This window comes from Candoia aspera, chromosome 8 (genome assembly GCF_035149785.1).
Source record: "Candoia aspera isolate rCanAsp1 chromosome 8, rCanAsp1.hap2, whole genome shotgun sequence".
In the NCBI taxonomy this organism is placed as follows: Eukaryota; Metazoa; Chordata; class Lepidosauria; order Squamata; family Boidae; genus Candoia; species Candoia aspera.
This window is the reverse complement of record NC_086160.1, coordinates 4001053-4016875: the sequence shown is the minus strand read 5'-3', so window position 1 is coordinate 4016875 and position 15823 is coordinate 4001053. Positions and strand designations below refer to the sequence as shown.

General features: G+C 41.8%; 1 protein-coding gene across 1 annotated transcript in view; it reads left to right on the top strand.

Moving 5' to 3' along the window:
• The window catches only part of LCORL (ligand dependent nuclear receptor corepressor like), a 71850-nt gene extending 56506 nt beyond the window's left edge, over positions 1 to 15344 (top strand). The window contains exons 7-8 of the mRNA XM_063309617.1: positions 922 to 5609; positions 14678 to 15344. Of these exons, the coding sequence (XP_063165687.1) occupies positions 922 to 5609; positions 14678 to 14802 (4813 nt within the window). The 3' untranslated portion in view covers positions 14803 to 15344. The remainder of the gene's footprint in view (positions 1 to 921; positions 5610 to 14677) is intronic.
• Positions 15345 to 15823: the final 479 nt, after the last annotated feature.

The window sequence follows — 15823 nt, the reverse complement described above, 5'->3', positions numbered from 1 at the left end:
GAAAAGGAGGACAGGAAGAATAAATTTGTGGCAAAGAGTTAAAAAGAAAATTATTCTCTAAGACAATGGCTTAGTGGTTTCAATTAATCCTTTCAAACAATTTTTTAAAGTTAGTAGAGGATAGCACTAGGTCTGTATTTTAAGCAAGTTTAGAAAGACTAGACAAGAGACAGATCAAGTTAAGCACATTTAATTTTCATTAATTTAATAAGAGAATTAAATACATTAATTTGCTTAATTGTTTAGTTGTCCTCTATAAAAAATTCAGGCATAAAGGAAATGCTTTTTATTCCATTGTACTTTCATTGAAAAGCTTCAAAATGATATTTTCTCTGTACATGTACTCCTTCCTAATCCTAAATTTCATTATTAAATATAAGGGGCTACTCAACAAACTGCCAGTCTCCTCAACAGATATGACACTTAAGTGCAAAATTGTGCCTTGTACATATGCTGTCACCTCCGTGCTGTGTATATGTGTAGCCCAAAATGTACATTTAGGGTACATGGGATTTCTTATTTTAAGGTGGTATTTATATAAGAGATTTGCCATGTAAGAAGCAGTCTGAATCCCTGTTGCTTTCAGTATAATTTGCGTATGATTAAAATATGATTAGGATCACAATCGTAATGTCTTTCTTATTTAAATAGTTCGCAGAACTTTAAAAAAATATTTCCATAGTTGCTGTTGAAGTAGTAAACAGAGGATGCTGTTGAATGCATTACATGGAGAAACCCACCTAAACCTTTTTGTTAAGTTTTTTTCTTTTTCTTTACAATGCATTTACAAACCTTGAGTGGAAGTGTAACATTTTTAATAAGCTTTGAATGATACCATATTTTCATTAGTTTTTATCATATGTTCCATATTTAATTGTAATTTACTTTTTGTTTCGATCTGCTTTTTGTTTTCAGTTCAAGTACAGCTGCTGGTGCAAAACTAGAGGAAACAGCTAAATTGGAAAGAGGAAACTCTACTCTAAACAAGGTGTTGGCTTCGTTATGCTCGTATCATTGGCATCAGATTTTAGCCATGTTGAAATTTTTCATCCAAGAATCATGTTATTCAGGTTGCAATAGCCAACTGCCTTACCCTCAATATTCTGAGAGAGAGGAAGATGAGGTGCATGCTCCAGGCTTCAGTTGTGATGGCAACGTGCTGATGAAAAGATGCTGTTTACAAAATGTAAGACCAAATAAGGATTGCTTGACGTGCCACTCAGTGGCCCCTGGGTACCTTAGCACTGTGGTGAACAAAGGAGATTCTCTACTTTGCAATCTTCATGGGTGCTGTCCCAGACAACAACTGCAGAAGAACCATTCCACCAGAGCAGAGTTGTATACCTACCTCTTTTCAAGAGGGCAAAAGGGTAACAAGGGCAGTCGAGGCCGCAGCCCTTCACCTCCTCCATTGTCTCCTGTGGAAGCTGATGGGTACAATTCTCTGAAGGAATTGGCTGACGGTTCTTTAGCTTTAGATAACAGACTTGAAAAAAGTTGTAACCAGCCTCCCCCTCTCTTTCCCGCTGAAAGAAATTCTTCTGTACACAAACAGAAAGCTCAAACATACATTGCAGACGCGCCCAATAACCTGCAGGAAGGCATTCTAAGTGTGAATCAAGAAAATAGCCTTATAATTTCTGATAAGCTTGAAAAGGTTGAAAGTGCTGATGCGTTTCAGGATTTAATGGATCGAATCAATGAGAAATTGAAATCAATAGAAACTACTGATACAGAAATACTTGCAAAGTTACCTAAGAGTGATGGGAGAACAGAAGCTGATACTAAATTACGGAGCTTCATTACATCTCTTTTACATGATGCTAAGGCAAATGATTATAATTTTACCGAGTTACTGAACCAACACGATAAGGAAATGGAAAATAAAATTATCCAAACAAGATTCCGCAAACGACAAGAAACTTTGTTTGCAATGCATAGTTCTCCCAGTTCATCTCTCTTTAGACGACAGTCTTTGCAAATCAAAAGAGAGTTGGCTAGCCTTGATGAAACTTTCTTAAGAAAAAAGGCAAATTCACAGAGAAAAATTAAAAAACTTACAAAGAATCACAATTATACTACATTAAGAGAGCTTGATTTGCCAAGTAATGAAAAGAAAGAGGGGCCATTTTCTCCTGCTAAGTCGAAGCTTTTGCCACTATGTCAGGAAGAAACAATAGAACTACCTCACGTCAGTTCAGAAACCAATTCGGGTTTTGTGGCATTTTCAGCAAGCAGCTCTACAACCTCTCAAACCATTTTGGCTAAAACACATGGAAACTGTGGAATTGAACTACATGTGGATCCAGCTGGAGATAATGATAGAGACCTGGAAAGGACGAGGCATAATATTTTCTCTCCTCGGTGGTGCTCTTTGTACTTAACCAACAGTTTTTTATTTAAAAAAAACACAAAATCAAAATCTACTGCTAGCGTGGGAAGGGATAAAATGCTCCAAGATTTGCAAGCTAAGACATGTAGCAATGAAAATATAAATCAGATTATGCAGAAAACCAATCTACATGTTGTTGTAGAGCGTTTGGAAGATACACTAAATATGGCTCAAAGGGCGACAAAGCCCATGTGTAACGGCTATACAATATCGGGCAAAAAGAAAGACCTTCAAAAGTCTGACGCCAACAATAAATCTAAAAGTGGCCTCCTTATTAGCATGAGTGAAACTGGAAGTAAGGGACAATATGTGTTATCACAGAGTCATTTGCCGTGTAGAAATAGTAACAAAAATGAATGTGTGCCAAAAAAAGAAAATGTGTCTTATGAAGAATATGAAAGACTTCTGAAGCCCTCAACTTTAGATTCAAACCTGTTGACTTTGAATAAGGAGGAGTCACAGGGAAATTCTCATCTGGGGGATAATTCATCGACACTGAATTACACTAGTCCTATAAAACTTATGTTCCTTTCTGAGATTAATAGCAGTGAAGGAGTCAAGTACACGCTGACCTCTGTAAATGATTCATCCAAATTAAACATTGATCTCTATTCTCTTCGGCAGAAAACAAACAAGCTGTTGGCAAAACAATTGGAGGCAAAGGATTCTGATGAAAAAGCTTCTGTTGATGAATGTGGTTGTAATGGAAATGGAGATAGAAATGAACTGAGAACTGGTTTTCCTACAACAGTTGCCGCTGAAACCAATCCTAAGCCTGAGGAAGACCCTGTGGAACAAGGCAGCAATGGATCCTCCCTGAAAAGAAAACCAGGGAGACCCAAGAAAATCGGTCCCCAAGCTGTGAAACAAATTAAGCGCCCAATTGGCCGACCTCCCAAACCAAAAGTTGATGTGGCTGAAAATGGTAGTGATAGGAGGGATTCCATTAGTGCTGGGAAAAATGCCAACTCTAACACAGAATGCTTAGAGGAGGATAACATTTACAAAAACATTACAGTGACAGTCGTATTTGGAAGGTCACGAAGGACTAAGAGGTGTGTTTCAGAAGGTAGCCTAAATACAGTTAAAACTGTTCCAGGACCTCGCAGCTACTGTGGTGTTGTAGGTGACCCTGATCAAACGATACAGAGCTCAGATGCCAGGAACAATTTGCCAAAAAATAAAAGTATGCAATACTCTACAACAGAGAAGACCTCTACATCTGGCTATGAGTATGTTAGACCACTAGAAAGCAGCCCTGTGCTACCATCCCATTGCAGCAATGCCAGACCAAACCAGAAGCCTTTAAATAGAATTAGAAAACCTGGTAGGCCAGCAAAAGTGAAAATATCTGGCATATCAGTGACTGTTAATCAGATTTCATCTCAGGAAAGAAAGGTGTGTATCGACAGCTGCCTGCCTCCCTTAGAACAAGACGCTGCGTCAGGAAGAAATGAATCGTCTAAGAAGGATGCTAAGCAGTGCAATAAAAGAGATGGTTTTAAAAGCCTTTGGAATGATGAAGCGGGGAATTTTTCACCCAAGTTTATCATTGCTTCAAAGAAGCCTGAAACTCAATTGAGACACTCTTTTAGAAGACCATCACTGCCTTTTTTACATTCATTAGCATCTTCTAACTCATTTTCTTGTAAACGTGCCTTTTTACATAAACCATGTAAACTCTGCTTGAGAAATGGTAAAGATCACAAAATAAAGCATTCAAATACGCCACCCAAACATACCTCGATAAATGTAAGTCCTGACAATGCAAAAAATAGTTCTGAGAATAGTGAATCCAGATCCATGAGTGACCTGACATTGGGTCCCTTAATTTCATCCAATTCCCTTAGATGGTGGGATCCTTCCATTTCTAATGATTCCTTGTTAAAAGAACTAAACAGTAGATATGACCAGATAACTAAGACCTGGTTGCACGTGAATGGGGAAGAATATGAGAAATGTCTGTTTGATGGAGCACGCCATCTTGAACAAGAGGGTAGCATTAAAGTATCAAATCCTTTGGACTCCTGCATTTTGGAACTGGAAAATTCACCTATAAAAATGCTTTTCCAGAAAAAATGCAATATCGATGAACTGTGTGCGTGGTTTATGCAAACAACAGAAACACAATCACTATCACTAGTCAGAAAAGCAAATGCTCGTAATCCTTTTGAAGTAATTAGTACAAGGCAGTTTAAAATGGGAACAAGACAATATGATTGTAATACTAGTCCTTTGAGAAAGCACTTTAAAAAATTTGCACTGTCCACACCTTCAAAATCAACAGGAAAGTTGCAGCTTCTGCATAAAATAGTCAGATCTCAAGTCTTAAGCAGGAAGCATAGCTTCACCTTACCTAAGTTAAGAACCAAATTTGAGAGCTTGCAACATGACCGATGGCGACAAGTGAAAAAACTGTACAATCATGGAACAGCTGACTGGAAATCAAAAAAGAGAAACTTGCGATTCTTCTGCCAAAGTCAGTGTTTGACTAATGCAAGTAGGAGACTTAACAACAAAATATGTACGAGCCTTGAGAATGGCCCAGTAGAAACTCGACCACCTACAACTTTGTTTGAATCGTACAGAATCACTTCAGCAACTGGAAATGAAATCGGAGATGCATTTCTTCAACAAGATGCACAATTGTCTGACCTCAGCACGAAGTGTGACTCCATCTCAAATTGTAAACCGAGTACTAAAGCCACGTACGGCAATCAGCAAAATATTGAAAAAGTGCACACCCCTGATGAATTTAGTGAGGGCACTTGGAGAGGGCAAACTTTTAAGGATTGTCGAATATTTTTGAAGAAGATCAATCCGGTGGAGGAATGTGCATTTAATAATAACGTTGCCATCTGTACTCCAGCATCTGTGGATTGTCGTGCCAGCCACAGCCACTGCCTGGAGAAAAGCCGTCGTTCTCGGAGGTCGCCCTCGGCTCAGCAGAGCCTGGCCGAGAGGGGCGAAGGGCACGGAGGGGCTCCTGACCGGGCCAGGCACTGCAGCTTGCTCAAAGGGCTGCGCGTGGAGCAAGACTGCAAGACGTCCAGCAAACGCCTGGCTTTGGAGGACGGCCCTATGGAGAGCCCTAAAAAAATGAACAAGCGGAGAAAGATGCAGTGCAAGTTCACTGAGCTGAACAGAAGAAAAAGGAATAAGAAACGGTTATGCAGCGCCGGCCAAATGCCAAACTGTTACTCAAAATACCACCTGGGTAAGTTTCTTTCATCTCCCTCTCATCCCTTGACAAAATTCTATTAACTTTACATTCACTTGAAGTAATCCAAGAAAAGGCTCGATATAGGAAAACGGTTTTTTAAAAGATGAGAACAACACAATTCTTTAAAACTTCACACTGAGGATCGTGCAGCTTAAATGGCGTTTTCCAAAGATTTTCCGTTCATTTTTATTAATGCTGCATTCTGAATAGAGTCCAGAAAAAGTCAGGTGTACCCGAATTATTTGATGCCAGAAAAGCATCCAAATGGGTCTCGTTGGCCCAAAAGGCTTATTTGAGGGGGTATAGTAGATCTTCCTTTCCACATCAATTGCTGGGGGGTGAGGCAACTGATTATTCCAGTAGCAGTCAGTATTATGCAAAAATTATCATATTTTGTTCATTATTAATTCTTATTATTAAAGTATTATTATGTTCTCCATTCTGCTGACCCAGCGAAAGACGTTAATACCATAGTGCTGAAACACATTCATATTGCATATTCCTAATATTTTTTGGCCTATAATTTAAAAAGAGGGTGAGAAATAGGCTAAGTGCCATATTAACTGAATTTATTGGGTAAATAATAAGCTTTCAAAAATGTGATTTAAAGTGTAGATGGGATGGGAAGTTCATTAAAAAAATAGGGAGAGCAAACTTCAAAAACATTACATTAAGTTGAACGGGGGAGGGGGCTAGATGTTTTGCAGTGAAATTTGCATCTTCAGGTGATTAAATTGAAACTAGAATGTTCTGTCCCATGTTTGGCTTAATGGTGCTGTTAAATAAAGTAATTTAAAACAACAGTGCAAAACATCATGTTGCTTTTGCCCTCCAGAAATGGAAGAAAAGAAATGCTGTGCGCAGTTGATTGCCTTTTCTTTTTTTTTTTCGGAAAAGCAGCAGCAGTATTTAAACATGTAGGGTTGTGAGAGAAGGAGATGGGCATTTCAGTTTGGACTCTGACACCTTGAATTCAGACCCAACTCAGAATCCCCTGTCGTAACACGAGATGCCCATGTCTTTATCTCTAAGGGTGTACAAGAACTCTCTCAGGGCTGTCTGTATTTTGTTCAAGGCTAGGACTGTTAGATTGCCACCCAGAGATGGTGCCTCTTTCGTTGAAATCCCAGAAGTATCAACAGGATTCCAGCTCTGTCGTGGTCCCGTTGCCCAGCCACTTCCCCACTTCGGAAAAACTGTCACTCAGGGACGTGGGGGGCCAAGAGACTGGCAGAGGTCCATGTAACCGCCATGCTGTAGACTATCAACTTTAAAAGGAGGGTGGGGTGGGGTGGGGTGACCTGGCCAATTTAGGCTTTTGTACTATTTAACAAAGACAGCACCTCTGTTAAAAACTGGCAAAAAGGTAATAAGGCTTGGCAGCGCTTCAGATTTGCTCTCCCAGAGGTTCCAACCTTGCAGACTGAGTTCTAGGCACTGCACAATCCTGTAATACCCTAAGTAGTCGTGCATCTTTCAGACAAAAAACAAACAAACAAAAAACTGATAACTTTTTCATAGTTTTCCATTATTTTACTTCAGATTTTTGTTACGTTACGTTTTTCTCTGTTGTTCAGATTTTCCAGTGCATAAGCATTTACAGAAAATATACCAACACTCAGTGGACAGTTCCAAAACCAAGATAACATTTCAACCCTCCATTCGTTTTCTTCCAAAGCTGTGATTGCATCAGTTTGTAGCTACAGAATTCGAGTCCGCTTTCCCCTTCCAACAACCACAAGGAAATACCCCACTTCAAGGCAGTCTGTATAATGGATTCTTCAATCAGAAGTGTAGCCATTGCGTGAACGTGCCATCTTACGTGGTTCAAACGTTGCAATATTGGAATCCCGTTACCAAATTTTCAGCAGGTATTTCAAGCAGAGAGTTTCGTCTCCCATATAGTATCTCAAAGTGCAGGTGATTATTCCTCAGAAATACTTTTGCTTTTCACACGTTTTTGCTTCCAGAGATTAACAACCACAGGCATAAGCCCTTTTTTATGGCTATTAGCAACCCAGAACATCATTTCATCTTAAATAAGTTGGACCTGGTGCATGGCAATTGATAAGCAAGCTCCACTAAGTTCAGTGAAATAGGCTCCTAGCTAACTATGTGTAACAGGAGGAGGGAATCTCTGAATCCCAGCCAGCTTCCTGTCCAACAGCCCTGTCCCTTTCCCACTGGGAAAAGGTGCAAAAAGAGAGGCACCTGCGGAATGTGCACTCGGAACATTCCTGTCCTGCAGAAGAAAAATGGCTCTTGAACCAGACACAAGAGGGCCCACTTTCAGCCCTGGGTCTCTGGTGCTACATCTGTCCTTCCTTCTCTAAACATCTATACAACTTGTAATTTGAAGAGCAACGGTACAGTTGCAGACGGAGGTCCCATGAAGGACAGGGTGACTGTGTTCCTTATAGCATTCTTTTTGAGGAGTTCCCCATTACCATTGCAAACCAAATCTTCATTCCATGAGCCACTATAGTGCTCATCTTCAAGAAGAGACCAACAGGAGTTCTATGGTCTTCCCCCTTCCAGCACAACTTTTCCAAATTCCCTTGGAAATTTAAAATGGCAGTTAAGTGGCCCTAAATCCCTGGTGGCAAGTCCAGTTAGACTTGCTCTCTTCTCCAGCACCCTCTCCAATTCTCAGCTTTGTGAGCTCTTTCAGCATGTCCTCTATGACGTCCTGTAAGACACCAGCATCAGTTCTCTTTACCTAGTTTCTCGATTAGTCCTTCTGATATCAAGCTTTTCTGTCGATGTTTATTAAACTGCCATCTACTAAAATTGCTATTTTAGGCCCATCTACTCCAGTGTCTTGCTCCAGAGCTTCCAGCCCAAATGTCTGCAGGAGAGCAGTGGCATCCTCCTGTTCTGCAGCAACTGTTATTTGGAAGTATACCTGCTGGTGTTTGTTCTAGAAGTAATGTACGATCAGTAGTCCATGGCTTATTGACTTGATTGGCTCTTGGATGCTGGGAAAACCCAGGGCCGTAAGCAGCACTGGGAAACCCCAAAATCATCCCAGGAGAAGGCAAGAAAGCGCCATGAGAATGTCCACTGAAGTTGCCAGGAGATTAGATTTTTTTCTCTCTTTTTTGGCCATAATATATTCCATTTCAGTGCTTATTCATCCACTTTGACGTGATTTTCTGGAACTCTTCATCATCCATGTTTATTTTATCACTTTGAATTATTGTCCAAATAACATGACAAACTTATTACTCATCCCAAGTTCATTTAAAAAGCATAAAACCAAAAGCAGATCCTGGGGAAGCTTTACTTCTTCACTCTCTCCCTTATGAAAAACTATCCAGCTGGGCTCTTTTTCCTTTCCACTTGCTGTTTCTGACCAGCGGTTGTCCTCTCTTGTGCTGTGACTGTGAAGCTTCTTCGAGAGCCTTTGGTGATGGATTAACCAAGCAATAGTCAAGATAAATCCTTTGAAAGAAAAAGAAGACTAGAATTTAAGTACAAAGAATAGTTATCATGACTCAGCCTCCCATCCTTCCGAGGTCAGTAAAATGAGCACCCGGCTTGCTGGGGAAGGGGATGACTGGGGAAGGCAACGGCAAACCACTCCGCTCTTTAGTCTGCCGAGAAAATGTTGCGAAAGTGGCATCCCCCCAAAGGGCCAGACGTGACTCGGTGCTTGCACAGGGGACCTTTCACCATCAACACAGTACATTTAATACTGAAGAAAAAATGCCTCATTTGTGAGAATACACCTATGGGCAGAATTCACACCTTTGTACGCTCAGGAAGTGTGGCAAACATTGGATGGCAGATGCTTGTGCCTAATATCAGCTTCTCTGCTGATCCAAACAGTACTTGCATCAGCAACACAGAGTCCCTCACACGTACTGTATGTGCACAAACACACCTCATTCATGTTTGTATTTCTTTTTCCATCTCATTCTGTTTCATCATTTGCAAAGAGATGGGAGGGATTTTCAGATACTGTCAGGCTTTTTTTTTTAAAAAAAGGTGGAGATTTCTGTTCAGGTCTAAAATAGTTAGGTTCAGGTATTTTGTAGAACTGAGAATTGAAAGATTTTTTTAAAAACTTCAGATGTCCAAAGTTAAATGCTGGTTAATTTTCTGCAGCTGTAAGAGAAGATGAAAAAATGTTCTAAGCATGTTCCTGAATACAAAATGAAATACAACAATATATTTTGTGAATCATTTAAAAATTATGAAAATTTACAAAAGGCACACATTCATGGAGAATAAATGTATGATACCTTTTGTTTCTCAACAAACTCTTGCTTTTTAGGAATTAAAACAGTAGCTCTGTTCTTCGGAAGTCAACATAAAACCGGGGTACTTCAGGGGTGCCTGTAGGGAAGAGGTAAAAGCAGTCAAAATGGGAGCCACACCCATGCAATCAAAGCCTTGCTCTTTAAGAGTGGGTTGCGGTTCCCATTCTGACTTCTTTTTTTATCCCAGACACCCCTAGGAAGTGTACAGCTGTTGTGAATATCTATTTTTGTGCCATGGAAGATGTGAATGAAGCACTGAAATGTTGGCCAGCGAAACCCTTTTTGAGTACAGACTGGACCCAGGGTTCTTCCTGGAGGGTGTCTGCAAATAATCAGGGGGTTTGGCCCATGCACAGAGTTCCAGTCAGAACCTTCCAGGGCTTTGAGATTTGGCGGGAGCGCTGATCTGCATGCATCGCCTCCCTCAATACCCTCCAGTGTTCTTCAGCCAATGCTGGGGTAGAACTCCTTTTGGTGTTCTTCAAAGCGATGAGCTCCACAGCAGTATCGAGTCCCTTAACTGAGTTTCTGGCTTGACCCTGGCTTTACGGCCTTGAAGCCCTCTGCCACTATGGAGCAAACGTCTCCCTTCCAGCAGACACAGTTTCTCTTCATCTTGCCTTGGAGGGAGGATGAGGTGGATTCTTTCCAGAACTGGTTACCTAAAAATCTGGTTTTGGAAGCAGATCTTGAAGGCAATCAATTCTGAGGCTTGCAGCGCTTTAGATCATAAGCCAGGGGCTTTGGTCTGCCCGTTCCACTTACCTGCTGTGTTCCAAACTTCCCGACAATCTCTGTTGGCCACCTCACAAGGTCAGTTTCAAACATCTTTCAGTCACACGGACCCAGCAGCAAGGGTATGGTCCCACTAACACTCAGAGGGAGGGTTGTTTAAAAGGGGTGCTTCCAAATGGAGCAGCACATGCAAAAGACTTTCTTTTAAATTGTCAAACCAGCCACAACTTTCTCCGGGCTCACGTGGTTGTTTGGAAGCTGCTCCGCCTATCTTTGCAGGTGTGTTCCTGCACGGCCTATTTGCTACCCTAGGACAAAAGTTCAGTGCTTTTCAGTGCTCAAATCAGTCCTGACCCAACCACTTTCTATCTTGACCAGGCTCATCTGCCCGGTCCATTTGTCAACAATGGAACAAGTCCACCCCCTCCACGTTGACTTTGAACAATTGTGACAGTCCTTCGCTAGAAAAACAATTCCTTGGGGACACTTTCATTGCAGCTAGGGGCAAGGCCTTCCTCTCTTTCCCCGGAGCTCGCTATCTTCAGAGGCTCACAGAACTGGTCATCAGCAGCAGAGTCAATGCAGCCACAATCCAACCCAGCACTGCTTGCTACAGTTTATGCCCATTTTCAGATGCACCTAATACACCCACGGTATCTCTGTCTCATTGAACTTAAGTATGGGAAGGCCTCTGCTTTCTGTCCACCCTAGGATCGAGTCATCATTGCTGTAGTGGTCTCATCTATACAAACTTCCGAAACGTTCATCTTTTTCCCCACCATCACCTGTGGAGGTTCTGACAACTAATGCCTCCCTGTTGGGCAAAGAGTTCCCCTCCCCTCATTCTGGACATGAGGCAAGTTCTTATAGCAGTCATATTGACACACTCAAGCTCCTTGAGGCTTTCAAGATGCTTGTACATCTGAAAGGTATGTTTTGCTTCCTAACTGTAGCACCCAGTCAACAAAGACAGTAGTACAAAGTTGGCCTCAGTACTGCAGCTCATTCTTCAACCATGGACCTAGAGAATGTTGCTGTTCACCTATTAGGAAAAAAAAGTATTTTAGGACATGTGTGGGAGGTCCAGTGGGCATCTACAGGCCCATCTCCCATGTTTGTGTCCAGCATCAGCCTGATTGGTCTCAGAGCTGCAGCAAGGGGTGATCAGATACTACAGTGCCTTCTTCATATGGCCCATTCCTCTTCCATCAATTTCACTTCTCTCCAGAACATTTTCTGAGTTGTGATAAGCTGTATTGGGTTTGATCCTGGAGCCTCGATCCTCTAACTGACCGCATTCTAATCTCTCTCCTACACTGAAGTAATGGGGACTAACCTTGCCATAGCCCTCAGTCTGACAACTCACATGCATCTTGCCTGCTGATTGCAGGTATTTCCCGCTTCAAACCCAGGGATTAAAATTAACTTGCATTTGTACCCTTCATGTTCTTTGCTGGTACTGACATGGAACCTCTTGGTCATTTCTAAGTTGATGACGCCCCCATTTGGGCTTCTGGCCACATCTTCTCTTCCATGGCTACGTGGAGAGACAGATTGATTTGGGGCCCTGATGCATCCTTTTTGTCCAGGGTGGTTTAGCTTTCCATTTTATCTGCCACAGTAGGCTTGATTTAGTCTTGGTGGGGTGTTTCCTTTGCGAGCGGCCATCTCTTCTAGCTCCAGGTGAGCGGCTAGTTGATCATCCTTATTGGTTAATGACCGAGTTGGCAGTAAAGAACCGGTTACTTCTATGTCACTGAGGTTCTTTAAGTGAAATTCAAGGAACCCACCCTTGTACCCACTTTGGTGTCCTATGGTCCAGGGGCTCCTGTCAGATTCCACATGTGCCAGCCAGTCTGAAACACTAAGGATGTTGGTGAGAGTCGCACCTGGGTGCGTATACAATATGCACAAGGGGAAAAACTTTCACTAAAGAATTCAAAACTCTGGAAGTTTCTGACTGGAAGTAGAGAAAGCACAGAACCCACTGGAAGAATCTCAGTGGCAGGTAAGATCCTCTGCTTTCCTCTCCCTTCTTCTACTGTATACCGACAAGGACAATCAAAGCTGGCGGCGCTAGTGATATTTGAACGGGCCATTCATTTGCCTTGAATAAGGCCTGTGAAATGATGCCGGCTGCTAAGAGGAATTAGACGTGTTGATTTAGGGCAGTCCCTGCTGGTTCTTCTTTCTGCCAGGCAGGGCCACCTTTACAAGGAAAAAGCAAACACAAAATCACAAATCATTTGTCTGGATTTCCTGCCAAGACTTAATGGCACAAATAAATTCCACAGTTCTTTTTTGCTCTCCTCCTGACCTTCGCATTGAAGATGCCATGGGGAGGGGGGGTCTCCCCATTTCTTACTAGCAATTTATAGCATCCCCACAGCATCGTTTCGCCTCTGCTGTGGCAGTCCAAAGCACACCTTCGTTTCTGTAAATGTTACCATATTCAGATCAGTGAGTTTGGTCAGAATAATCGCTCCTAGCAAGCGCAGAGGCAAAGTTAATATCATGATCCTTTTAGCGGGCTGCGTCCATTTGCTCTGTATGGGCTTTCAAAAATTCTAATCCAGATACATATGGAATTGATTGATTATAAATGAACTCATGTCCTTATTTTGACTGGCTTCAACATTCATTTTCTTCCAAAGTGTAGTATCGGAGAGTCAGTGGTCTTCTGTACGGAGGTGGTTAATGCAGTTGGGGAGAGAAACTAGCAGAGTTCAAGAGCAAGCAGCAGTCTGGTAGTGTTATACCAAGACTATAGCCAGAGAGAGGCTGGATCAAGCCAACATCCATCTAGCTCCATATTATGTGTAGTTAAAAGGGTTTGAAGACAGTCATTCTACCCTGGAATTCTGGGAGTTGAAGTCCACACATCTTCAAGTTGCCGAGGTTGAAAAACACTGTTCCAGATGTTCATTTCCTGGATATTAGTGTTATCTATTCGGTGTTCAGTTTGTTTGGGGTTTTTTGCTGAAAAAAGCAAAGTATGAAAATCCAATACTGATCAGTATACCCCGATTTATATTTGGTAATTGTCAGCCGCCAGGAAGTTGAAATCCAGAAATCCAGAGACATCTGTCAGTTTGACCCACCATTCAGTTCGCTTTATCACTGACTGTATATAATGCTGTTACTATTCAGGGCCTGTCTGCACCCTTATTGTGATACTTCTCCCTTTCTTAATGTAATTTCTTTTTTTTTAAAGAAAAGAAATCATGCCTCATGATATACCTTCAAGAGATAGCAACTAATTAGTAATATCCATTATGTCATTGTGTGGGCAATATAAGTTGCCTCGTGCCTAGTCCTAGGCGGTTCTCTTTCCCACCTAATTACTTTTTCAAGGATTTCTTTTTCGTTTATACGAAGAAAGCTAACCTACTGTAGAGCAAAGCACCCATCCCCATCGTTGTCATCATCCTCATCCTCATCTATAAAAGCTCCTCAGCCACATGCAGGAAAGTGTGGGGAAAAGTGCTCAGTGGCCGCAGAGGAATGTTTGCTTGCACGTCTGACCTTTGAGAAGCTGGGATCTGTCATGGAAGTGAAAAGGCTGCATTATTCACCCTCTATAGTCCCCCCCCCCCGTTTTTTTTTCCATTCCCCACACATAGCATTGTTCAATCAGAGCACAAAGCAAGTTATTTAGGCTCTTTATTTAAACTCAGTGTGATTGAAGATGAATCGTACTAATTATGCACATGGCTTAGTTGGTAAATAGGTGACAATTGCTCTCGGCGTCGTCTTACAGCTTTATAAATGTTGCCACTGAAAGTGAGTTTTGGCCACCGTCTAGGTTTAAGCGCTGTGCCATTGATGTCAATGGGAGAAATAAACTAACATGCTTAAATTTCTGACTAAAATCTCTGGACTTGGGAAGGTTGGGACTCTGCTGAAATGTGACCTACATTTCTTAAAAGAAAAACCAGCATTGGACAGATGTTATAAATACATTATTCCCAACTAAACTTGTTTGTATCATCTCAGCGTTTTCCTGCCAGATTATTAATGCGTAGGGATTATGGATTGTCATGACTTCTTCCTTTCTTTTAGGTCCTCTTAAGCCCGTTGGGCTGCCTTTGCTGGGTGGACTTGCTAGCAGAGCCGTTGAATACTCCATGATCCCATTCCAGTTGCCTCTCCATGGAAGCTCTCAAGTAAATCCCATGAATTGTTAAAATGAATTCATCTGTCATCCCAGAGAAGCATGCAATACTGTGAATGATTGTAAAACTGAGCAAGTCATTGCTGTACTAACTAAACAAAACTGCTTTGAAGAGCTAGACACTCAAACTCCTTTCTGGAGGCTGCGTTGAATTGAATGGAAGTTGTGGCAAGATGATCTAAGAGCTACTTTTGTTGATGCACAAGTTAGTGAGAAGCTGTCCTATAGGATGGTGCCCATGTTTATTATGCGAAGGATCTAAGGACTGACTCCTCGGGGACATGCCTGTCAAAGTATCTTAAGAATGCTAACCAGTCTAACCATATGGTTGCACATTGGCTTCCAAATGTTACCCCCTCACCCCTCCCACCCCCCGAATAATAGTATAGTGGGACTGCTTTTTTCTCTTTTGTGACATGTTGCATGCGTATTAGGATATGCATCTTAAGATTCAACAAAGAAAACTAAGAAGGGAACCCACCTAGCAGAATGTATCTGATAGAGCAACTTCAGAAACCTCGGTGTAGCCCTATTTTTCCATTATGTGTTAAAAATAGCCTTTTAATCGTGGAGTCCCTGGTGCTCTCTGAGCCTGGTTGTTTTCTTGTAGACGTTTCATTGCCAAACTAGGCAACATCTTCAGTGCAAAGAGGGAGAGGGCCTTGCTCTCAGTTTATATACTGTGGCTGTATATCTGTAGCCACAGTATATAAACTGAGAGCAAGTCCCTCTCTCTCTTTGCACTGAAGATGTTGCCTAGTCTGGCAGTGAAACGTCTGCAAGAAAACAACAAGGCTCAGAGAGCACCAGGGACTCCCCAGTTCAACCCTGAGCTACAAATATTTGCTCCAATTGGAGCCTTTTAATCTGCAGAGTGTCCTGAAAACTGCCCCTCTAGTGGGCAGCACGATTGGCAATGTGTTCTGGAAGCTGTGTACTTCATCTGAAATAGGCTTAAGAGAACAATGAGATACCAAGTGTAGGACAGGTATTAACGTTCTGAAAAAAATAGAGAAAATTAATATGAGACACCC